Source organism: Antedon bifida, chromosome 6 (assembly GCF_963402885.1).
Source record: "Antedon bifida chromosome 6, ecAntBifi1.1, whole genome shotgun sequence".
Lineage (NCBI taxonomy): Eukaryota > Metazoa > Echinodermata > Crinoidea > Comatulida > Antedonidae > Antedon > Antedon bifida.
In genome coordinates this window covers 19,834,064-19,858,799 of record NC_136231.1, presented here as the reverse complement: position 1 = coordinate 19,858,799, position 24,736 = coordinate 19,834,064, and the positions used below count along the sequence as shown (strand labels likewise).

The 24,736-nt window shown below is 33.2% G+C and overlaps 3 protein-coding genes across 6 annotated transcripts; 2 read left to right on the top strand and 1 right to left on the bottom strand.

Moving 5' to 3' along the window:
- Positions 1-1,251: 1,251 nt before the first annotated feature.
- Positions 1,252-2,541, bottom strand: LOC144845696 (uncharacterized). The gene has a single exon (XM_078703124.1). It carries the CDS (start codon positions 2,539-2,541, stop codon positions 1,252-1,254), a length of 1,290 nt encoding a protein of 429 aa, XP_078559250.1.
- A 567-nt stretch (positions 2,542-3,108) lies between these two features.
- Positions 3,109-11,355, top strand: LOC144845695 (uncharacterized). Its single transcript, XM_078703122.1, has 9 exons — positions 3,109-3,162; positions 5,684-5,753; positions 6,151-6,264; positions 6,775-6,891; positions 7,445-7,611; positions 7,953-8,084; positions 9,134-9,279; positions 9,450-9,567; positions 10,335-11,355. The coding sequence occupies exons 1-9, from the start codon at positions 3,109-3,111 to the stop codon at positions 10,605-10,607; spliced, it is 1,191 nt and encodes a 396-aa protein (XP_078559248.1). The 3' UTR covers positions 10,608-11,355.
- Positions 11,356-17,077: 5,722 nt separating this feature from the next.
- Positions 17,078-23,252, top strand: LOC144844634 (uncharacterized). 4 transcript variants are annotated; one of them, XM_078701636.1, is made up of 7 exons: positions 17,078-17,138; positions 18,798-19,034; positions 19,182-19,247; positions 19,783-19,890; positions 20,366-20,491; positions 21,260-21,290; positions 21,711-23,251. In XM_078701636.1, the coding sequence occupies exons 2-7, from the start codon at positions 18,813-18,815 to the stop codon at positions 21,917-21,919; spliced, it is 762 nt and encodes a 253-aa protein (XP_078557762.1). In that variant the 5' UTR covers positions 17,078-17,138; positions 18,798-18,812; the 3' UTR covers positions 21,920-23,251. The 4 variants fall into 4 exon arrangements, with proteins under 4 accessions (XP_078557762.1, XP_078557763.1, XP_078557764.1 ...); XM_078701637.1 differs by lacking the exon at positions 17,078-17,138 and adding an exon at positions 17,176-17,238; XM_078701638.1 differs by lacking the exon at positions 17,078-17,138 and adding an exon at positions 17,483-18,394 and having other exon boundaries at positions 21,668-21,808.
- The last annotated feature ends 1,484 nt before the right edge of the window (positions 23,253-24,736 follow it).

The following is a 24,736-nucleotide window of genomic DNA, read 5'->3' as shown; positions in this document are numbered from 1 at the left end:
TGGATCATCATTTTGCCCAATTCGACTTCAGTGCAATTGTATTTCACTTCAGTGTAATTGTATTTCACTTCAGTGCAATTGTATTTCACTTCAGTGTAATTGTATTTCACTTCAGTGTAATTGTATTTCACTTCAGTGCAATTGTATTTAACTTAAGTGGTTGATTACACTTAAGTGTAATGGTAAACATTCTTTGGAGATCGGCTTTATTTAGACCAAACAATAGTGGATAATGTTCTTTTGGCTGTTAATGAAACTCTTCGTAATGTCATTACAACATTGCAACATGGCAACACACACTATGACCAATTTAAAAATAGACTATTATCTTGTATAGATAATGTTAGACGTATAGGCCTAGACCTGGGCCTAGAAACAGACGAAACGTCATTGCAAGAAGTGATAATATCTGTACAAGAAGTAATCAATTATAGGCCTATAGATGAAAAAAGGAATTCCATAAATTTAGAAGAAGATGTATAAAACGTTTTGATCAATTTTAGAGCATAATTTTCAAAAATTTACTGTGAAAAACATGTTTTGCGCACATTATACAACTATGACCAATCACATTTAGCACCAGCAGCATGGCCGGGGGGGGGGGGGGGGGGAGATGATGTCGATGATCCAGCAAAGATATATATATATATATATATATATATAAAATAGCGAAGGGCCCGCCAGTATGGCAAGCCGTTTTATCACTTACCTCTGAATTAAACATAAGTTGAATACAATTGCACTTCAATGCAATTGTATTCAACTTAAGTGCAATACATTTGACTTAAGTGCAATCCATTTTATTTGCACTGAAGTTAAATTGCATTGCACTTAACTGCAATTGTATTGCACTTAACTCTAATTGTATTCAAGTTAAGTGCAAATGAATTGCAGTTAACTCGAAATGCATTCAACTTAACTGTAATGGCCAACAATTCAACTTAAGTGTAATGTGATTGGTCCGTTTGGTGTATTTCTATTAAGTAAACGTGATTGGTCATCAAAGGTGTTTAGGTCATAGGAGAAAGACCAAATAGCAAACGGTCCAATCAGATTACAATATGTAATGTGATGTAGATGTAATGCATTAACATTAAGTGAACATGATTGGTCGACTGTATTTGGGGAGGTGACGACAGAGATGATGTTATCGAAAAAAAGATCGTGAAAAACAATAATATTAGATAAATCAATGTTAACTTTTTGGTTAAACCAGTTGACAAGTACTTACTTGCTACGTTTCAGCTACTTTCAGTAGCCTTGATCACGCAAATGACGTTGACATGATGTTCTGTCATTCGTCATAGTTCGGTGACTTGCGCCATCTTTCGTCTGATGTTCAGCTTTCTGCTGGTGTCCCCCTTTGGATGCTCGGGTGTCCCTTTTTATTAAGTCATCATAGATGTGGCTCAGTTCATGTCCTCCCTGGTCTCTGTTGATGTTCATATTTGTTTTTCTTATCCAAATGGCTTCTTCTTTTATTTTTCTTGATAAGTAGTGTTGTTCTTTGTCTAATATTTTTGTATTTTCAAAATCCGGTATGTGATTTTCTATGGTGGCGTGATCTGTGATAGCTGATTTGTGTAGAATTTTAGATTGTGAGTGGCGAGCGCTCCTGGTTCTTGTCCCTACCGTATTTTTTTCCACGTCTGTTTTGTGTTCTATTATTCTTGTTTTTAATGCTCTGCCTGTTTCCCCTATGTATACCTTCTTGCAGTTGTGGCAACCTACTTGGTAGACTATACCACACTGTTGATCTTTGTCAATCTTGTCTTTAGGATGAACGAGACTTTCTCTTAATTTGTTTTTGGGAGTGATATATGTATTTATATTGTGCTGTTTCAATGTTCTTCTTAGCCTTTGAGTCATCCCTTCGACATACGGTAAACCAATGTTGACTCTGGATTTTTCTTTATCTGTTGTTTTTTCTTTGTCTTTGTTTGCTTTTCTATGTTCCCTTTTGTCTTTAACTCTTTTAAAACTCCAGTCTGGATATCCGCATGTTGATAAAGCTGCTTTTATATGGCTCATTTCTTGTTTTTGTCCTTCTTCTGTTGATACGATGGATTCACATCTGTCCACTAGGGTGTTGACTACGCTAAGTTTGTGTTCGAGTGGATGATTTGATTGAAAGTGTAGGTATTGGTCTGTGTGTGTCGATTTTCTGTACACTGATGTTTTTATGTTACCATTGTCTTGAATAGTGATTAGAGTATCGAGAAAAGGGATGGTGTTGTTTTTCATGTTCTCCATAGTGAATTTTATTTGGCCTGTCTGGTCAATGGTGTTTAGATGTTGGAGGAGTTCTTCTTCAAATCCAATTGGTACAATTGCCAAGACATCGTCTACATATCTGCGCCAGAAAATCGGTTTGATATGTGATGGTGCTGTTTCTGTGGCACGTTGTTCCAAGTCTTCCATGAATATATTTGCCATTATGGGGCTGACAGGACTGCCCATTGCCATTCCCTCTTTTTGTCTGTAAATATCACCATTAAATGTGAAATATGTCGTGTTAAGAACTAGGCTTAACAGCTCCATGATGTCCTCCGTTTTCAAATTGGTGTTTAATTTTCTTTGGACTTGTTCCAGGATCTTAGTTTCTTTCAGTAAAGTGTTGTGTGTTATATTGATTGTTGGTTTTATGGCGCAAGTCACCGAACTATGGAGGTATATTCAGAGCGTCATTTCGACGATCGAGCATTCTCTACTTTTACGGAGCGCCATTTATGCCTTTATGAACGGATCCTATTTTTTAAAATTTCTAATCAATTAATTAAACTTATACACATCTCTATCCATTTAAAATGAGTGCATTTATAACTTCTATCCAAATTAAGGCGTGTCAACTTGTGGAATTTTCTATTATAAATATTGTTAAAACTGTCATCGTTTTTTACAATAGCTCTTGAAGTTGGTATATTTGAGAAGCTAGGGAGTCATAAGTGTAAAACTGTTCTGTTGTATGATTGGTCAAAACTTCTAAACAGTTTGAATCTCTTCTCTCCTCCGACATTCTTCTTCCCTCTCCGTGCCTCCTCCCCGTCTCCAAACATTGATGCCTCGTGACTTTCGTTGAAAGAGGTGTTTTTTTTTTTTTGGGTCAACATGCCGAGGGTAAAGAGAAACACTCGTAAATCTCTCAAAAGATTACACGTTAAGGTAGGGAAATACCTGCCTAATATAGGCCTTATTATAGAGAGGACTTCCCATTTAATATAGGCCCCTAGCTAGGCCTAGCTCTAGCCTAGTAGAGGCCTAGTTACGTAGTAGGGCTAGTTTCTAGTACTAGCCTAGGCCTAGGCTAGGTAGGCCAGGCCTAAGGTAGGCCTAACTAGGCCTAGAGGGCCTACTAGGCCTATATAAGCCTAGGCTAATAACTGCACCAAATGTGTATTGCACCAATAATGTAATGCCATTGTAGGGCTAGGGCGCCTAAATAAAGGCCTAGCCTACTAGGCCTAGGCCTATTGTGAATAAAGTTATATTGCCATGATGATCATTCATTTGCACAATTAATCAATTTGTATTGAAGCCTGTTTGGGCCACTAACTAGACCTAGGCTAGTAATTATATTTTAAGAGCTGTTACCCGAAGGCCACGTGGCTGCCAGATAATTATAATTAATTCCGTGGGCGCGCGGCCACTTAAATCTGGTGGACGACATATAATTATCTGTCTTTATTCCATGCGTGGCAACAAGTATATTTGCGTTGACATATGATGGCGCGGTAAATACAATGTCAACATGATTTTTTAAACTTAGATTTTCAAAAATTTTAATGGCAAAATCGCTCTAAAAGTATGATTGTATTGGTGAAAATGCAATTCTAACACTCTAAACATATCACTTTATATTGATTGGTAGAGGGCTTAATTGTGCTTGGGTTAGGGTTTGGTGTATTGAAAGTGGCTGGCGGTCAGATAATTTATTAGCGGCCGCCACATAACAGTTCTTAAAATATGATTAACACTAACAGTGAAAATAGACTTAAATTTGTAATTTCACCAAGAAACTACAGTGCACTCTATTTATGTGTCTAAAATAGAATATATAAGGATTATAATACTGTGACAAAACAACTCAAACAACTTAGTTGCAAGTTAAACAATAATATTATGCCAGTTTTTACTAGTAGAAAGTTAGGTGAAATTCTTAAATCTAAGGAAAGAAAATCTATGATTGTAAATCAGCAATTTCAATGTGGTTTGTGCAATGCAAGCTATGTTGGCTATACTTGTCGGCACCTTTATCAACGTATTGATGAACACAGTAAAAGGCACCATAGGAGAGCATTTAAAGCAACATAATATAAGTCCTATTGAAACTTTTAATCATTTCAGGATATTGTCTGAGTGCAAATCCAAATTAGATTGTTTAATTAAGGAAATGTTTTGGATCAAACAACTGAAGCCTACAGTACACTTAATAAACAAACCGATTCAGTCAAAGCTAAATTGTTTATTAATTAAGAAGGAGGAGCTTAATACTTATAATAAATAATAACTTTATTGAACAGACGCTTTTAGAACAGCGGCACACTTAAAGATGTATTGTCCCTTTGACTAATTAAAAAAAAAAAAAAAAAAAAAGATTTCGAAAAAAAAGTAATAAATAGTTATTTACTTTCACCAAAAATTAGTAATTTAACTGAAATACAGACGTTTTTTTGTTCAAAAAATAACTTTGACTTCCAGTCAAAGTTTTCGATCAAAACATATCTCATAATGCAACGCGCTTGTTTGGCTACTCTGTATGCATAATCATAAAACTTCCTCGCGATCTATGTGAAAACACCTTCTCAACCATGACGAGTTGTAAACAATCCTAATTAGCATCATGCATACTTGTGGTTTGAAATCTTTGTTTACTTTTGCTCGCGACGATTTTCCAGACGAAATGCAATCAAATTAATTTACCTTTTAATTACGTAAACTTGTTGTTTTTGGCTAGAATTTTCGACTTAAAGTGAATAACTTTAATATTACTTTGATATGGCCAATTTAAATTTAGAAAATTTTGACCTTCATTTTTTGTGTTTCAAGGGGCAATACATCTTTAATTTCTTAGTATTGTAGGCCTTCTTTGATGTTAATTAACCAATTAATTAGTATTTCCTGTCACCCATTGGTGTTTGTTGTTTTTGTATAATTTGATCACTTGATCTTGAAAATGGTTCCATGATGGTTCCGAAACGTCGATCTTCTTGTTTTTTGTAAGTAAATTTTATTGTAAAGTTGTATAGTAAGCATCTATTAATTCGTGATTATACACATTTATTATAATAAGCTATAGTGTAAAACTCTTTACCTTTGGGTTGATAACCTTTTCCTGTTTTCATTCCAATCCACATGGGTGGGGGACACCGGCGCTATACAAGTTTACATTTATTATTATTATTATTACTTTCTTCTTTTCCAGCTATTAACATTTGTCATGGATTCTACCTGTTGCTAGCTCTTTTTACCTATTCTTACAGCCCACATCCTTAGTAATCAGTCATTCCTCACCATCGACCTCCCATATGCACATCATTAGTAGCCTCTTCTTGATAACAACTATTGTCTGTTAAAAAAGCATTTGAATCCTATACAGTTATTCATAATTTTGTTTAATTTAGCTTCCTAGATTTGGTATTTTTATGAATTAATGTGACACAAAACACAACTATTACTTTTTTAGACAAATGCATTGTCAACTCAGTTTCCTTTGGCTTCTGTAGCATTTTTTGATGGTAAACTTCAATTTGCTGGTAAGTCTTGATTTAACATAAAAAACACACAATATTTTTCAGTAGAACTACAGATGTATATTGTTTTGTGTTACATTAAGAATTCCCAGAGTAATCCCATAAAACATTTTATTTAATCAAATTACCTGTTATGGAAATTGGATTTAAGCACTACATTTATGGACATTTACTATAAAAAGTATTGTAAAAAAAAATGTGAGTTTGTCCCTTGTTACAAGGTTGGTGGTACTGGGGGTACACTAAGATTGAATATTTGCATATTAATTACTAAAGAAAAACATTGTTACTAGTATAGCAGCTTGGAGGTGCATTTGGTTGCATAACATCCAGTATTTAATTAACTGTAAATAATAACTGCTTTATTTGCAGTGACCATGTTTTGTATTTATTATCACAGGCACACCACAAATTTGCACAGTTTTAAAACAGCCAGAAATACAGGCACAAATTGAAATGGCTATGAATGAATGTTTAATAGAGCGGCCTGCTATTACCACTCACAGCAAGCCAGGTAAAAATGAATGTGGGACATCTAAAATGTTTAAATATATAGACCAAACTCGAATTGTTACTAGTATTTAGTCCTTTGACATTGGGAAGAAATATTTATACTTTTTAGAAAATGGAATTCTTTACTTTATGTCCTTGATGGTAACTAATGTTAATAATAATGTTTAATTGTGTTTTAAGAGTAGGGCCTATTTGCAATTTACAATAAAATAAATAAAGTAATAAAATATTTAAATATGATACAAGATACATCGCAATAAAATTATATATTTAAATATAAGATAATACAAGGTAGATACTGATATGCTTTTATGTTATAATTTAAACCCATAAATTAAAAAAAAAAGAATTTTATCAATATATCTTTTTATTTAATATAATCAGATTTCATAGAGGATCCCTGAACATCACCTGGTCTATGGGTGCAGCTGGAAGAGCTACTCTCTCCACAGAACCCATTTTGTGGATTTGAATCATACTGTACTTACTTAGTTCATATTTTTTTTCATAGTTATAACAACAGACAACAAATTTTTAACTATAAAAGAGCTTATAGAAGAAGAGGACACAACGAACCTATCTGTTATGAGATTACGTGGGATGATTGTTCGAGTTGTCAGGACAACTGGTATGTTACTGAAATTTGAAAAGAAGAATACAAATTTCATAGATTAATGAATAATACAAATTAAAATGTAAAATACAGTAGAGGTTGGGGTATATATTGTGGGTTTCAAATTGTAATTCCAGTTTTTAAAATTTTTTCAAATATCATCATGCATAATTATGCTTGTAAATTGTTGTATTCATATTGTCTTCTAATCTTATGTTGAAAACGAATAAAATCAAATCAAATCTTATTCAGATTGAACCAACCAATGAAATCCCTGTGAAATAGTTCATTTGGCATTTATTAAGTTTTCCTTTAAGCAGGCAGGACTTGACTTGTTTGTACTGTGTATTTGAGCAATTAATGGCTATTTTAATATTCAAATTATTGGCTACTTACCTACTTATGTTTATTAATTATTTGTTATAGGCTATGTTACTTTTGTTCCAACCAGGTAAAGGTAGCCTGAGTAGGCAGTGCAGGTTTTATTACGTGCCAGGTTAATAAAAAATCGAGCCCCGATATTGAACTTAATAACAACATTGGATTATTTATTATTTTCTTTTTACAGATATATCAGTATTAACTGGCTTTTTGCGAACAAGAAATACTGAAATCAATCAGCTGAAGGAAAGCATTAATAAACTAAAAGAAAATGAGTGGCTGAAATTGCCAAAATTTAGCATCAACAGTCAAGATTTGATGACACTGATTAGTCCACGGTGGATTAATGATGCGGTAAAAATGTGCTATTTCTTAAATTAATAAATACATGCCAAAAAGTATTATTACTTTTTTTTTTTTACACCACAAATAATCACCTATCTACAGCAGCCAATTCACTGCACTCATTTTCTAAGAATTTTCAAAAACTAATAATAAATAATTTTCAAAAACTAATAATAAATAATTTTCAAAAACTAATAATAAATAATAAATAATTCCCCTACATATTATTTCCCCTCGAGTGTTATTAGGCTATTTTTGGTTATATATCCTTACACAGTTGAGATTCTTGTTTAAATTCCCGCTCAGGATCTTTTTTAAGGATATTTAACATTTACTATTTATTTCTATAGATCACAAATGCCTATCTGGGCTTAATTGCCTTCCAAAGAAACTTGCACGATACAGGGCATGTGTTCGTGTTGCCCACACACATTGCCTCGAGGTGGAACAACCCACACATTACACCGTGGTTCGCAAAGAAGGTATTGCTTCACAGTTATTTGCTTTTTGTACCTACCGAAATTGAATTGTTTATTCTTTTTAAACAATGGTCAGTTACAATTTAGTTTTTCTCTTTTTGATTATTCTGTATATATTAGTTAAAATGTCCATCCATCTCCATCAGCTTATTATTATTATTATTTTTAATTCAACAATACATTGAATATTTTTGTACATTCATGGTTGTTATCACTATTAAGGCCTACAAAATGTTATGTCTCTGTCTAAGCATGGATAAGCAAGCCTGTGAGCTACAGCGATTTTAACTGCTTTTGCTTATCTTTGCCTCCTTAAATTTCCACCTGTTTTATTTCGATTTTAAAGGCTAAATAAAGAATGAATGAATGAATGACTCTAAATGCAAATTTGCTGAAAACTTTGTGATTAAATTCTGTGACATAGGATAGGATTAGAATAACAATAATATTATTTGGACTTAGTGGCCCATCATACATTGTTAAAATCTATTTGTCATGTTAACAATATATAATCAACTGCAAATAAATGATTTTTTATTTCTTTTACATTTTATTATTATTATTATTATATATATCCAAATTCCTTCACTTGCACTGATGAAGGCCTAGTGTTCCTCGAAAGCTCTGCTAATTTTTCTGGCTGTTTTACTTATCATTTTGATTTAGCTTTTCGCTTTTTTTTTGTATCTCTATTGAGATCCAGCCACTGATACCCACAGCATTGTCATTTTTTCAATAATTTGCCTTTGGATTTATATATATTATATATAATTATATGGTTCAGCTTATTTGTTGTTCATGTATCATTTTTTGGTTTAATGTTTGTGATTGAAGAATCAAATGTTTGTTTTAATGTTCCATTCAAAGTGATCATTTTAGAGAACAGGTCACCAGTAAATTAAGTTTATCTTTGTTCAACCCATTTACTCTCTTTATTTTCCATGTGAAAAGCCTAAAATGTGCAGCAAATTACCTGTAATTAGAATTTCAATCAATGTACAATGTTACTATTATACTTAGTATACACACATACATTTTTTCAATGTATACAGGTTGTCCTGTCTAAGTTTGATTGGATTATGGTTCCGATCCATGTGCCACAACATTGGATTTTACTTGTGGCACATGTGCCTTCGAAATCAGTTGCTGTACTGGATTCCCTACATGGGAATAATGATGCACACATCCAGTACTTCAGGTAGTTTATTTTCCTTAGAGTTTTGAAATATGTTGAATCATTATGCCAACAATATATTAATATCTCAACCAATCTTCTGATATAACATGATGTTTTTGTTTATAATTTACATACAATTAAACGTTACACAGTTATTTAAAATAATATGTAATATTTTTATCCCATTTCAGCAACTACATGGAAAAAAGATTTTCAGAGACGGGGGAACTAGGTGGCCCATGGAAAACAGTTAGCATGAATACATGCAAACAAACTGATGGCCACAGCTGTGGTTCGTTTGTCATGTTGGTACGTACTAGGTTTTTAAAATTTAGATATATAGTGAACATCTGTAAATTATAAGATACAATTATTATCTTTAAAACACAGAAAACCATTTTGCTTGGAAGATTGTTACAAATTTAAATTAAACAAGATAACAACTATACATATTATAAATCTTTTAAAGGTTTTATATGTATAAATAAATGGTTTTATATGTAAATGAAAAATCAAGACTCAGGTTAACAATTCAAAATAGTTATTAACACTACAGACTCTGTTTCATGAGAGAGATGAAATACCTCCTCAATCTTCAGGTGTTAGGCTCTGAGTAAAGTATTTAGAAGTACAATGCTCACAAAGAGAATGTTTATAGTTAATATATACAAGCGACAGAGCAATTGTATATTCGCCCGTTCTATTTATCTATAGGTGTCTTTAATTATTAACCTTGATATCTTAATAAGAATTTTCTTCTATGTCTGCATGTGCTAAATAATTTGTTTCTTTGATTAAGAGAGCAAATATCAGGCTTATATATAATGAAATATTTCTCTTGCAGACATAGGTTGCAGCGTTTACTTATATTGGAATAAGGCTAACATTTTATATGTATAAAAATATATGCTATTTATTGACTAACATTACAAGTAAAGTACTGTATTCCGTAGTAAACCAATGTTGACATACTAGAAAATATACATACTACATTTTAGAAAAACGGACCACCTGAATGTCAACAAACATTATGTACTGTTATATAGAACTAATCTTTTTTTTTTATCTTATTTCAGAATGCTTACTTCATTTGTGAAGGGGTGAATCCCTCTTTAACCACACCAGATATGGCAACCACAATGAGGGTATGGGTCCTAAAGAAATTATTAGGATATGGCAAAAGGGGAACCCAAGCACAATGTGATGCGGAACCATGTCTGGGGACAGATGACACATGGATTGGATGTGATGTGTGTGGCCGGTGGTTCCACAAAAATACTTGTACCACCACCATTGAAACTCCATCTACTGAATGGGAATGTGATATTTGTGTTGCAAAATATCGATAATGTCATTTCTAGGTGAACCAAAGAACTTATTGTTATCTACAGGGATGTTTTTTTTATTTGTAAAACTTTGTTGTGAATTTTTGATGTTAAAAATATTTAGTATACTTTTATATTTTAATCTACTTTCATTGAATGACATTTATCCATAGTAAAATCATTAACGAATACTAGGCTTGGAATCTAGGCCATTCAAAACAGCAGTGCTCCAATTTTAGACACGGAGTAGACCAGTTACAAATGGCGTGCACAACAAGTTGATCAATCAATGCAATTTCATAAGAAAAATAGGCTTAAACCTGAATGTGAAATGATCACTACTGTATTAGGTATCACTTTTTCATTAGGTAGGGCTAATTTTATATTACATGTGATGTGTAATAACCAAGTATAAAATCAGGTGTATTATAACTCAAAATAAATCATGTTGCAATACTTTTCTACATGATTATCTCAGGAAATGAAATAGTAAATCTGTTAGACTAATTCAATGGCTTTAGTTTGTTAAAATATAAACTTTTATAGTAGTTTCTGTATAACATATTGTTTTGCATGTTATTTTATATATTGCTGCTGTATTACATATATATTTATTGTTACTAGTTTAGTTTAGTCATAGTTCTTTCATACATACAGTAAAAAATGTTATTTATTCCATGTTTTTTTAAATGAAAAACCACTTTTGATGTACAATTATTCAACATATTCTCATGATTAAATTCTCTATCATCTTTGTGTCAACATCTTATGCTGTGCATAATATAAACATGTTACATTTTCAAATATAATTCAAGTATTTGTTTTATTATTTTAATAATATTTTACTGTACAGTACTGTTCAGCTGTTCTAAACTATATCAATGCAATAAACATACAGTTAAAATACTAAAGTAAATTGAATTACTTTGTTTTTGTATTGCTTTCATTTAATAAGAGTGTGCATTAAAAACTTTGTTTAATATTTTAATACACTGTGCTCTAGTGGACCCAATTAGGCACCAGTGGAGCATAGTGATATAAGATAGGAATACATTCACCAAATTCAAACCTCTGTTCATATTTTAATACACTGTGCTCTAGTGGACCCAATTTGGTACCAGTGGAGCATAGTGATATAAGATAGGAATACATTCACTAAATTCAAACCTCTGTTCATATTTTAATACACCGTGCTCTAGTGGACCCAATTTGGTACCAGTGGAGCATAGTGATATAAGATAGGAATACATTCACTAAATTCAAACCTCTGTTCATATTTTAATACACTGTGCTCTAGTGGACCCAATTTGGTACCAGTGGAGCATAGTGATATAACATAGGAATACATTCACAAATTCTAACCTCTGTTCGTATTTTAATACACTGTGCTCTAGTGGACCCAATTTGGTACCAGTGGAGCATAGTGATATAACATAGGAATACATTCACAAATTCTAACCTCTGTTCGTATTTTAATACACTGTGCTCTAGTGGACCCAATTTGGTACCAGTGGAGCATCTAGTGATATAACATAGGAATACATTCACAAATTCTAACCTCTGTTCATATTTTAATACACTGTGCTCTAGTGGACCCAATTTGGCACCAGTGGAGCATAGTGATATAAGATAGGAATACATTCACTAAATTCAAACCTCTGTTGATATTTTAATACACTGTGCTCTAGTGGACCCAATTTGGTACCAGTGGAGCATAGTGATATAAGATAGGAATACATTCACTAAATTCAAACCTCTGTTCATATTTTAATACACTGTGCTCTAGTGGACCCAATTTGGTACCAGTGGAGCATAGTGATATAAGATATGAATACATTCACTAAATTCAAACCTCTGTTCATATTTTAATACACTGTGCTCTAGTGGACCCAATTTGGCACCAGTGGAGCATAGTGATACTACATAGGAATACATTCACTAAATTCAAACCTCTGTTCAAATGTTAATACACTGTGCTCTAGTGGACCCAATTTGGCACCAGTGGAGCATAGTGATACTACATAGGAATACATTCACTAAATTCAAACCTCTGTTCAAATGTTAATACACTGTGCTCTAGTGGACCCAATTTGGTACCAGTGGAGCATAGTGATATAACATAGGAATACAATCACTAAATTCAAACCTCTGTTCAAATGTTAATACACTGTGCTCTAGTGGACCCAATTTGGCACCAGTGGAGCATAATGATATTATAATAGGAATACATTCACTAAATTCAAACCTCTGTTCATATTTTAATACACTGTGCTCTAGTGGACCCAATTTGGTACCAGTGGAGCATAGTGATATAACATAGGAATACATTCACTAAATTCAAACCTCTGTTCGTATTTTAATACACTGTGCTCTAGTGGACCCAATTTGGCACCAGTGGAGCTTAGTGATATAAGATAGGAATACATTCACTAAATTCAAACCTCTGTTCATATTTTAATACACTGTGCTCTAGTGGACCCAATTTGGCACCAGTGGAGCATAGTGATATAAGATAGGAATACATTCACTAAATTCAAACCTCTGTTCATATTTTAATACACTGTGCTCTAGTGGACCCAATTTGGTACCAGTGGAGCATAGTGATATAAGATAGGAATACATTCACTAAATTCAAACCTCTGTTCATATTTTAATACACTGTGCTCTAGTGGACCCAATTTGGCACCAGTGGAGCATAGTGATATAAGATAGGAATACATTCACCAAATTCAAACCTCTGTTCATATTTTAATACACTGTGCTCTAGTGGACCCAATTTGGCACCAGTGGAGCATAGTGATATAACATAGGAATACATTCACTAAATTCTAACCTCTGTTCATATTTTAATACACTGTGCTCTAGTGGACCCAATTTGGCACCAGTGGAGCATAGTGATATAACATAGGAATACATTCAATAAATTCTAATTTCTGTTAATATTTTATTTCACTGATGAGAAATATGTTTCAGATAATGATATTCTATACTAAAAGTTAAGATAACGACATGTTAATTGTATTTTAATGTCACCTCGAGCGGAATATCACCACACAGAATATGCCTATTCATTTTATGTATAAACAGCGCCCTCGTTACATTTTTAATTAATAATTGCGATTTAATTGGTCTAATTAAAATATTTTCAAAATTTAATAATGTAAGCATGTTCTACCCTTCAAAATGCTTTCTGACCATCATTTTTATAAACAAATTCCAAGAATGTTGAACAATATCTTCAATAAACCTGGAAAGGGTGATAATTTTAATCGTGGAAAAAAAAACATTAAATAAAAACATAAAATAAAAATATTTTTCGTTAACAAAAAGTTATAAGAATAGGTAAGTATGTTTAATATATGTTTTATTATCTATATAAATAAAAATATTCATTTGTTGGCAATATTTAAGCGTTTTATACTTCTGCTGTTTCACGAATGCACATCTATGAACGAATTTCAACTCATTTTTCTGACGGAGCTACGATTTAAGTAAACCCAATGCGGTTAAGGCACTGTTATTTTCGTTTTTGCGTAAAGTAGTACAAAGATTATAGTTAACATTACCAAATTAAAACATTTTTGTTATTGTCTTAAGGAAATTTTAATTTTGTTTTTGCCGATTTAAGGCTACACAACCTACGTATCTCAGGCCATGTCGTACCATCCGTTACCCAAATACAATTAAAATAAAAATCATTCTACTTTTTCCCAACATTTCGGTCTATGTCAGCCTCAATCTCAACATTATGGTTGTTTAAACATTAGCGACCCATCATAATGTTTCCATCGAGAGTAAATTTACCTCTCTTTGGGATATAATGCAAAAGCGCGCTATTAGTATTAATTATTATAAAATAAAATTTCAAGTTCATCACGAGAGAAGAATTATCCATTGGCAATAAAGTGTATTTGTACAAAACATATACAACCTTCCTGTAGGCTATTCCAACATAGTATTTTGCTAATAATTGCTCCATAACTAAGGTAATTGCATGTATATACAAAAGAGAAGATTGTTTTGAAAAAACTACAAGCGAATGTTTCTCATCAACCGCTTTCCATGTTGCAATATTTAATATCCAGGTACCATTATAATCCAACATGTTTTGAGAGAATGGATGTACGTAACTACGAATATGTGATTTTTTGATTTATTTATTTTACATAATGTAACATCATTTCCAGTTGTATAATTTTAAGTAATTAATACTTCTGTAATTAATTTGTTACCATTACTATCTTATAATATGATATGATAAGATATTTTATAATGAAAAAGTTCCTTGAAGATTTGAATATATGTTTCTTTTTTTATAAACCTTAACCAAAAAGCGGACCATTTCGCAAATAAGTAGTATAGGTAGTAACATATTATTATAAATTATTACAACAGCAGTTTTATGGTGATACAGAAGTATCACAAGCCCCACCCATCCATAATTGTAAATATTCGCAAACCTATTTGTGATGTATTACACACTAAAAAACATTACTATGAAGGCGTGTTACAACCGCTAATGTAGAAAACGCCAGCTAATGTCGAAACAACCGTTAATGTAGAACAATCCACCGCTAATGTAGTAAAACCTCCAGCTAATGTAGAAACACCAACAGCTTATGCAGTAAATATAAATAAACACCAGCTAATGTAGAAACGGATAACAGCTTATATGTAGTAACGAAAATTGCCTCCCAGCTTATGCAGTTACTATCGCCAGCTAATGTAGAAAATGTTATATATTTTACAAAAAGTGAAACGACCACACATCGTAAGCAACCATCTCTATTAAGGGACCGCTTCTCATAATCGACCACCTCTCGTAAGGGATCACCTCGTTTAATGGTGGACCACGACCTCTTTCTCTCTCTATTAAAGGACCTCTTCTCATAATCCACTATCTCTCGTTGTGATGGGAGATGGTAGATTATGAGGAGCAGTCCCTTAATAGAGGCGGTGATCCTTTAAAGGAGGTAGTCACTAACAAGAGGTGTGGCCGTTAAGAGAGGTGGTCCTTTAAAAGAGTCGTCACTGACGAGGGGTGTGGACGTTAAGAGACGTGTTCCTGTAAAAGAGTACGTCGTCGCTGACGAGAAGCGCTCCCTTAACAGAGAAGTTGGTCGTTCATTAGAGGTGGTCACTTGCGAGAGGTCGTTGTGATGGGAGATGGTCGATTATGAGAAGCGGTCCTTTGATAGAGAGAAAGAGGTCGTGGTCCCTTAATTGAAGTGGTCACTAACGAGAGGTGTGGTCGTTAAGAGAGGTGGTCGCCTACGAGAGGTGGTCGATTATGAGAAGCGGTCCTTTATGAGAGGAGGTGATCCCTTGCGAGAGGTGGTCGATTATGAGAAGCGGTCTCTTAAATAGAGATGGTTGCTTACGATGTGTGGTCGTTTTAGAAAGTTGGTTACTTACGAGAGGTGGAAAGGCTGATAACTAAGTAAAGATCGATGCATTTTCACATGATTTAGACATTTTTGTAAAATACAGAACATTTTCTACATTAGCTGGCGATAGTAACTACATAAGCTGGGAGGCAATTTTCGTTACTACATAAGCTGTTGACCGTTTCTACATTAGCTGGTGTGGATTTTTAACGGTTGTTTCGACATTAGCTGGCGTTTTCTACATAATAGCGATTGTAACAAGGCGCTACATAATAATAATTTACAGTAGTTGTCATGCATAGCCTGACTATACAGCGGTAGTCCCAAAATTTCACGTACCCACACACACCTATATAACAGACGCAAACAACCACATGGATACTTCATTATGATAAGGTACTATTTCTGAAACACTTTATTCCACTTCCAAATACATATTTATTTACAAGAGTTTCTTTTGTTGTTTATTGTATTTTAAGAGTTTATCTGCACATTCTGTTAATGTTATGGTATATGAATGATTGACAAAAATCATCCTTTATCATCATTTTAAACAATTCCTTGCTTACATTGTCAATGTGTTTATGAATTTGTACATTTTTTAAACTGTTAATATTTAAAACAATTAAAAAATCGTTCATCTCTATATATCACATATCTAAAAATATCTATAAAACATTAAACAAAAAGATACATTTTACATAAAATATAACAACGTTTATGTTGTTGTATAATGTATTGGTTTAAAAAAAAAACCTCCTATCAACATTACTTTACCATTGCAAACTCAATTTGACAAGCTCAAACAAACAATTATAATATCAGTGTGTTATATCATTTAAAATAGGGCTAAAATCAGAATACTCTAAAATCTCTAAATAAATTGAAACAACGTGTCTGCAATAAAAATAGTAACCAATCAAAAGACCGAATAAAGATACATTATGGCTCTTTAGGTTGCTAGAAAAAACAATGATTGGCGCTCCATAGTACTGATCATGGATTAATGAATATTCATTAATCCGTCATGCTCGCTCTAATAGAAAGTAGAGAATGCTCGATCGTCGAAATGACGCTCTGAATATACCTCAACTATGACGAATGACAGAACATCATGTCAACGTCATTTGCGTGATCAAGGCTACTGAAAGTAGCTGAAACGTAGCAAGTAAGTACTTGTCAACTGGTTTAACCAAAAAGTTAACATTGATTTATTTAATATATATTTGAAACCAGATGAAATTTTTTGAGAATAATATTAGACTTCTGTATGTATCAAACTATATTAAGCCTAATACTAGCTAGCTAGGCCTTATTTTTATGCCCTACCAGTATCCTTTCTATTTCTATGGACTAGCCTAGGCCTAGCCTTTAATTGAAGACTAGGCCTAGGCCCTAGACTAGGGCCTAGCCTAGGCCTAGGCCTAGGTCTACTAAGTTAGTTAGGCACAGCCATAGATAGAGTATATAGATAGGTAAAAGGACGTTTCGGCTCCTGAGACGTTTCGACCCATTTTTAAAAACATGGCAGGACTTGTATTAGTCTATGGCTAGGCCTAAAAAAGGCCTACATATTGAAATAAATAGTATTCGTGATTGTTGAAACATCTTCTAAAACTTCAGCCAGACAATCTGTCATTTTGTTTTGCTTAATTAACATTCTTGCATGGGTTTGTGTCAGTCCTGAAGTTGAACTATAATATATAAAAGTACTGAGAAAAAACCTGAGCCGGAACATCACAGATTCTAATAGTCTACTTATACATTGCAGATGCTGTTTGCACCAGAGTAGGTCTTACTAGTTCTAGTAGTAGTCTAGCCTTATACAAAGTCGAAAAAAGAAACCCAGTAACTTTAGCAAATTCCAGACGTACTGTAGGGTATGGGTCTACAGTAGTAGCTATATACTAGTAGGTTTCCGATGCTATCAATATTATTTTATTTTGACCATGAGAAGCTTGTTTTTTATCGAGTGCTGCTCCTGCTAGTAATAGCTGCTTTGATCATATCGGTCACCTCCAAGTTGAGCCAATGTGCTAAGGCTCTTAATCTCTCTACTGAGGTAGTGTTAAGTAAAGACAATGGTAAGAAAGCTAGCCTAACTCTTGTACTATAAAGACAAAAAAAGATGAAAAAGACTACAATTTAGCCATAATGTTTGATTCAATTTGCTGATTTTTACATAGAATAGGATTGCAAAGACACAATAAGATGAAATCGCAGCTACACTCCAAATGGACATCTTATAATGAAGGCGGTACAGCTCTGTTTTTAGCATTCAGTCGACAACTTTTACTGTTTTTGTCAGAGGCGAGAGAGAGGGAGAGCCGATATGATGTCACAATCATAGTCCATTACATCATGTTTTTGTTTTAAAGCAATAGCATGTAGGCAAACCATACAAAAATGGTTAACAAAAAATTGGTATACATTTATCATTTTATTTTTTCCTATTGGCTTTAGTAGTATGTATGAGGTTGGGTTTACTAATCAACTATACGTTTCCCATTACTTATTTCTTTTATTGATGCTTTGGAAATTATCTAACTGTTGACTTACTACACAATCTGAACTTATTGATCCAGCTAATAATTATTATATTATACTAATTGATCTTTCAGCTATCAATTATAGCATTCATTCATTTCATTTATTTATTTGACCAATACACAGATACAGAACAGAACAGAAACAGAGCACAATGGTCAGGGGCAACTAAAGCAAAACAATTACTATAACTCAATATAGTTGCAGTCAGAGGCGGATCCAGAATGGTGGAGAGTTAATATATTATTAGTCTTACAAAAGTTTGTTTCTTTTTTATTAGATATCTACTTTAATAATGACAACCCCTGTGCCACTGCAAGTTGCCCCAGAGGCTGGACCAGCAATTTACTATCAACAGCCAGGGAAAGTCCCATCAAGTTTAAACTCTACAGCTGCACTTGTGACTGGCTATATGCAGATTAGTTTATCGATTGTATCCCTTGCTTTTGGTGTGGCATGTCTTTGTCTTCAGTATCTTCAAGGATATATTGCTGTGCCAATATGGGGTGCACTTGGGGTAATTATTAGCTAGTTATTAATATTTTATGATAAACTGCTTTTATTTTAGATGAAAACATATGAAAATTTCCTAAATTAATACTTGAAAGATTAGTAATGCAGTCATTTTTTACATAATAAGTTTATGTCACATTTTTTCCAACAGTTTTATCTTGTTGCTGGAATTCTGGGAATAATTGCTGGACACTCTAAGGGACAAAACTCTTGTGCTGTAAGTTATTATGATTGGTTTTTCTTGTGCTGTGTTCAATCCAAAAGACACATCTGTGTGTGTGTGTAAATATAAATTTACGTAAGGGCAAAATTCGGTAAATCGCGCTCTCGTAACTTCTGAAATTTTTACATGATGGTATTTATAAAATTGGTACATACTGTCAATACTGATTTTTACCATAACATAATTAGGTGAAGTTAGATAATTAGTTATTGACAATTAAAACGAATTTAGGTTCAACGATTTGCCCCAAATAGGAGTGTTTTTCGATCGCGGTACACACTGTCTAATGGATGTCCATCTTGAAAAGTACCCGCACACAATATTAATAGTCGCATTGCTTGTATCCTTAGGCAAGACAACTGCGCAACATTATGGGAGTATGTTTGATTCAAAACATAACCGGTGTATTAATGTGAAGCGCTTTAAGGCTTTATGCATTAAGCGCTATAAGATCGACGTATTTTTATTATATCTAAAAAATTGGTTCAGATTTTTATTTTATCTATACTTTAAAGAACTGTAATTTCAGATTGTTGGTTGTCTTGTGATGTCAATATTGGCAGCTGTTACAGCATGTGTCCATCTTTATTGGGGTGGTATGAGCAGTGCATATTCTTCGTCCGATTACTATACTGACGTGAGTTAGTTCCCACGTATTATCAAGGAGACTAAAGTGATACCGTCTCAGACTCTGTAATATTAACACATCATTATTGTACAGTACTTAGAATATCTACTAACTTTATCCAAAATTGGTTTTTTAAATAATTTGCTCTGTCAAAAACATTGTGTCTGAACACAAAACACCACCTAAATGTTTACATTGGCCGATTACAAAGAAAATTTTGATTGATTATATAGCTATGTGTTCAGCTTTCATTGCCATGAGTGTATTCTGTATACATGTGTATTCTGTATACATTTGTATTCTGTATACAGTACCAGCATATTTGAATGTTTCAGTACACAACTCCTATACTTAAGCCTGTGAGGAGATACCGTTCCTGAATTCAAAATATTTACTATTTACTATATGGTTGGTCGAGGTATCCTATTAATATAGGATATAATAATTAATACTGAAATTGAAAAAGATAATGTTTAATATATAGAACACTGAATATGCTGCTGTTGACATTGTTTGTACACTAATTGGAGGCATAGAACTTGTGGTTGCAATCACTTCATCAGTCTACATGTGCTGTGGAGCGACTTGTTGTTGTGGAACATCCACAAATGTGAGTTACTAAAGCTGCTAATTTCTGTTTGTTGGGTTTTAAAAGTTTTAATACAAAAAACCAAAAGACCAAACATAAAATAATAATCTAAATCATTTTTAATAAAAAAAATATTAATGTAATTATACTGTTTTAAAGAATTATTATACCATTTCTGGCTTGACAGTTTCATTAGTAAATATTCTTCTCAATTTCTTAAGTACAGATCGATTTTATTCGTTCATTTTTGAGTGTTTTTTTCTTGCGAAAACTTGGTTGGTCCCGAAAAAAGAAAATAGAAACTCGTTTTACACCGCAAAAACGAAAATTCGGAGTTGATCCGGAATTCAGATACGGAATTGTAGACCAGTGTAGCATTTTCCCTGGGAAAGTTTGTTCAGGATGATCTCCGAGAGTGGGATAAATTGCTCCCGTACTTATTACTTGCTTATAGAGAGGTTCCATGGGAATTTACATAACTCTCCACATTTCAGTTGTTTTAACCTCCTCTCGATATCGTAATTGGCTAACAAGGGAAAATATTTACCCTTTGCACTTTGAGATCATGCGACACATTCGGTTGCCCATATCTCGTCAACCGATAGTGACTTAAGCTAAAATTTGGAATTTTAGCTCTTGCAACATCTATGACGAGACAATGTAAACATTTTTTTTTTGAATTGAGAAAATTTGCTTGTCTATTTTTCCAAATTTGACAAATACGTGTGGGCATATGGGTGATATATTATGACATCGAGTAATAATATAGTTACCTTTGCTTTTTTCCAGACTCAATATGCATCGTATGTGGTACAATCTGGTAAGTTTTATAAATGTCAATCAATTAAGTCAACTTTAGTTCTCTCAACAATAATGGTTTGATTACTTCCATTCGTAAAGTATAGGTTGCGACATTGTGTTTTGTATGCACTAGTTTGTGCAGGATTCCCTGGTTTGTGCTAGCAAACAAGCAGTGCTTACAACAACGATATTCTTACTTATAGTTTTAGTTATACACCTGCACATTCGAACACTGAGGATATGACACAAATATGTTAACTTTTATAAACTTATACATTTTCTAATTTAAAATATAAAGAAAGCAGCATTAATATGTAAAAAAATTGTTATAAAACAAACAAGAAATGTCCACATGAATAATGGTTGATAAACACGATGTGTCTTCTGATTCTTCAGCCATGAAATGTGCACACTAAAACTTCATGCAACTTCTGTACAGGTCAAGTTAGTGTTCAAGGATATCCTATGGTGCAGCAGTATTATGGTCAACCACAGGTCATGGGTCAACCACAGGTCATGGGTCAACCACAGGTCATGGGTCAACCACAGGTCATTGGTCAACCACAGCAAAACAACCAGTATGTAGGGCAAGCTCAAGCAGAACTGCCGGCTTATAGTGAACATCCAGTAAAAGATCACCCAGTGTAAAACATCTATGCATCCAGTAAAGTTAAATGGGCATGATCCCATTAAGTTTTACTAATAAAACATGTATTAAAGGACAACATTGCTGTGCTAAATGTCTGGTGTACAACCTTATAGAAACACCCGGTTCTCGGTGCTGTATCTAGATTTGCCCAGTATCATAGGAATACAACATCAACATCATGTGTTTCACATGTATTTTCTATTTCTAGTATTATATACCATCATAACATTACCCTTATACAGTAAAAATACACTGTTGTTGTATTCGTTGGTACATGGAGATGTGAAATTTACATACATCTCCCTGGTTGGTAGATATAGTCTGGTTGGTAGATATAGTCACTTACAGAAGTACGGTTTATATGTATTGGAATCATATAGATTAGTCAAAATACAATGTAACTGCAGGAATTATATGGTATTTTAACAGCATGCATACTACAGTATTGTAAAAGATATATTTGATTGACCTGTTGTGTAACTGTAGCAGTAGCTTTTTAATGCTAGACTCATGGTTCATATCATACAGTAGCTCTGTACCAAAATGTTTGCTATTTTTACTACTATAGGCATAGTTACTATCAGTATTATTACAGTATTATAGTCACATACCTTAGTTTTGAAAGCGTTGAAGCTCATCCTGTATTAAGATGAGAGCTATGGAGACACCTACTGTATGGAACGCTGGTATTCTTTTGTCTTATTTACATGATGCTCTTACTCCTCATCATTATCTAGTCTTATGCAAGATTGTCTTGTGTGACTTGCCATGGTCTTTCTGCAATCTGAAAATGCAATGACAAATTGTTTATGCGCGTGACTCCCATGAAAATGCAGTGTGTCGACAGCTGTAACATAAGTTTCCATTTTCTTAAATATTTATATGAACCAAAATGAATGAAATAGTATAAATACAAATGATTGCTGTCGAAGCATGCACAACCTAGTAAATTTATTATATAATATAGTTTTATATTTTCAGTGCTGTATCGGTATTGTATTCCATTTTATAAATTACCCGTGCAATGTTTTATTTTTGCTTATATGTTATGCTTTTTAATGTTTTTACTGACTCGCTAAATAAAAAAAAACAAATCAAATATGCTAGCGGTCTTTGTAAAAGCTTTACGTAAAATATTACGGAACTTGATTGTTGTTTAGGCGATTATATGAGGTTTACAGTTATTATTATAGTATAGGAATTGTCGGCAAATTCACCCAAATGTGAACTTTTTAAAATGTAGTTATGCACTAACATTGCAATACGTGCCATATATTGCCATATTACATCATATGGTGCTTTATATTGAGAAATAAAATCATCCAAATTTGCCTATTTTTCCACAAAATCCTTGTACTATACTGCCCCGTCTAGTCTGGGTTCCAGACGGAGTTTTGTCTTAATATTAGTAAAAAGATAAATATTTTGGCACATATGGCGTTTCATACGTATACTACTTGATTTTTTCAGACAAAAATCGCGGTCGAAATAAAAACAAATAAATAAAAAAAAAAGATAATACAGACTTGGGGCAAATCTATGCCCCGTCATGAAAGAACGACTCAACTGCATAAAGCAAAGTTTTGAGATAATCAACAAAACGTGTTCTTGTTTTAGCTCTTCACGTGTGTAGATAATATTATTTTGATTAGCATAATAAACATGCGCAGAGGCGAATAATGGGTTCTGCGCATGTCAATTGTGCTACAGTAACCAGTTTTGACATAAATGGTTACTATAGCATAATAAACATGCTCAAAGGCGACTAATGGGTTCTGCGCATGTTAATTGTGCTATAGTAACCAGTTTTATCGAAAAATTATAAGGTCGAAAATTGGCCATTTTTTTGAAAAAATTCCTGTACTATAGTACAGGGAAATTTTCGAAAAATGGCCGATTTTCGACCCTTTTATTTTTTGACGTAAATGGTTACTATAATTGCATAATAAACATGCGCAGAGTCGAATAATGGGTTCTGCGCATGTCAATTGTGCTATAGTAACCAGTTTTATCGAAAAATAAAAAGGTCGAACATTTGCCATTTTTTGAAAAATCCCTGTACTATAGTACAGGGAAATTTTTGAAAAATGACAGATTTTCGACCCTTTTATTTTTTGACATAAATGGTTACTATTGCATAATAAACATGCGCAGAGACGAATAATGGGTTCTGCGCATGTCAATTGTGCTACAGTAACCAGTTTTGACATAAATGGTTACTATAGCATAATAAACATGCGCAGAGGCGACTAATGGGTTCTGCGCATGTTAATTGTGCTATAGTAACCAGTTTTATCAAAAAATAAAAAGGTCCATTTTTTGAAAAAATTCCTGTACTATAATACAGGGAAATTTTCAAAAAATGGCCGATTTTCGACCCTTTTATTTTTTGACGTAAATGGTTACTATTGCATAATAAACATGCGCAGAGTCGAATAATGGGTTCTGCGCATGTCAATTGTGCTATCATAACCATATTTGACATAAATGGTTACTATAGCACAATTGACATGCGCAGAACCCATTATTCGACTCTGCGCATGTTTATTATGCTATAGTAATCATTTATGTAAAAAGTGTACTTTTGACATAAATGGTTACTATAGCATAATAAACATGCGCAGAGTCGACTAATGGGTTCTGCGCATGTTAATTGTGCTATAGTAACCAGTTTTATCGAAAAAAAAGGTCGAAAATTTGCCATTTTTTGGAAAAAATTCCTGTACTATAGTACAGGAAAATTTTCGAAAAATGGCCGATTTTCGACCCTTTTATTTTTTGACATAAATGGTTACTATTGCATAATAAACATGCGC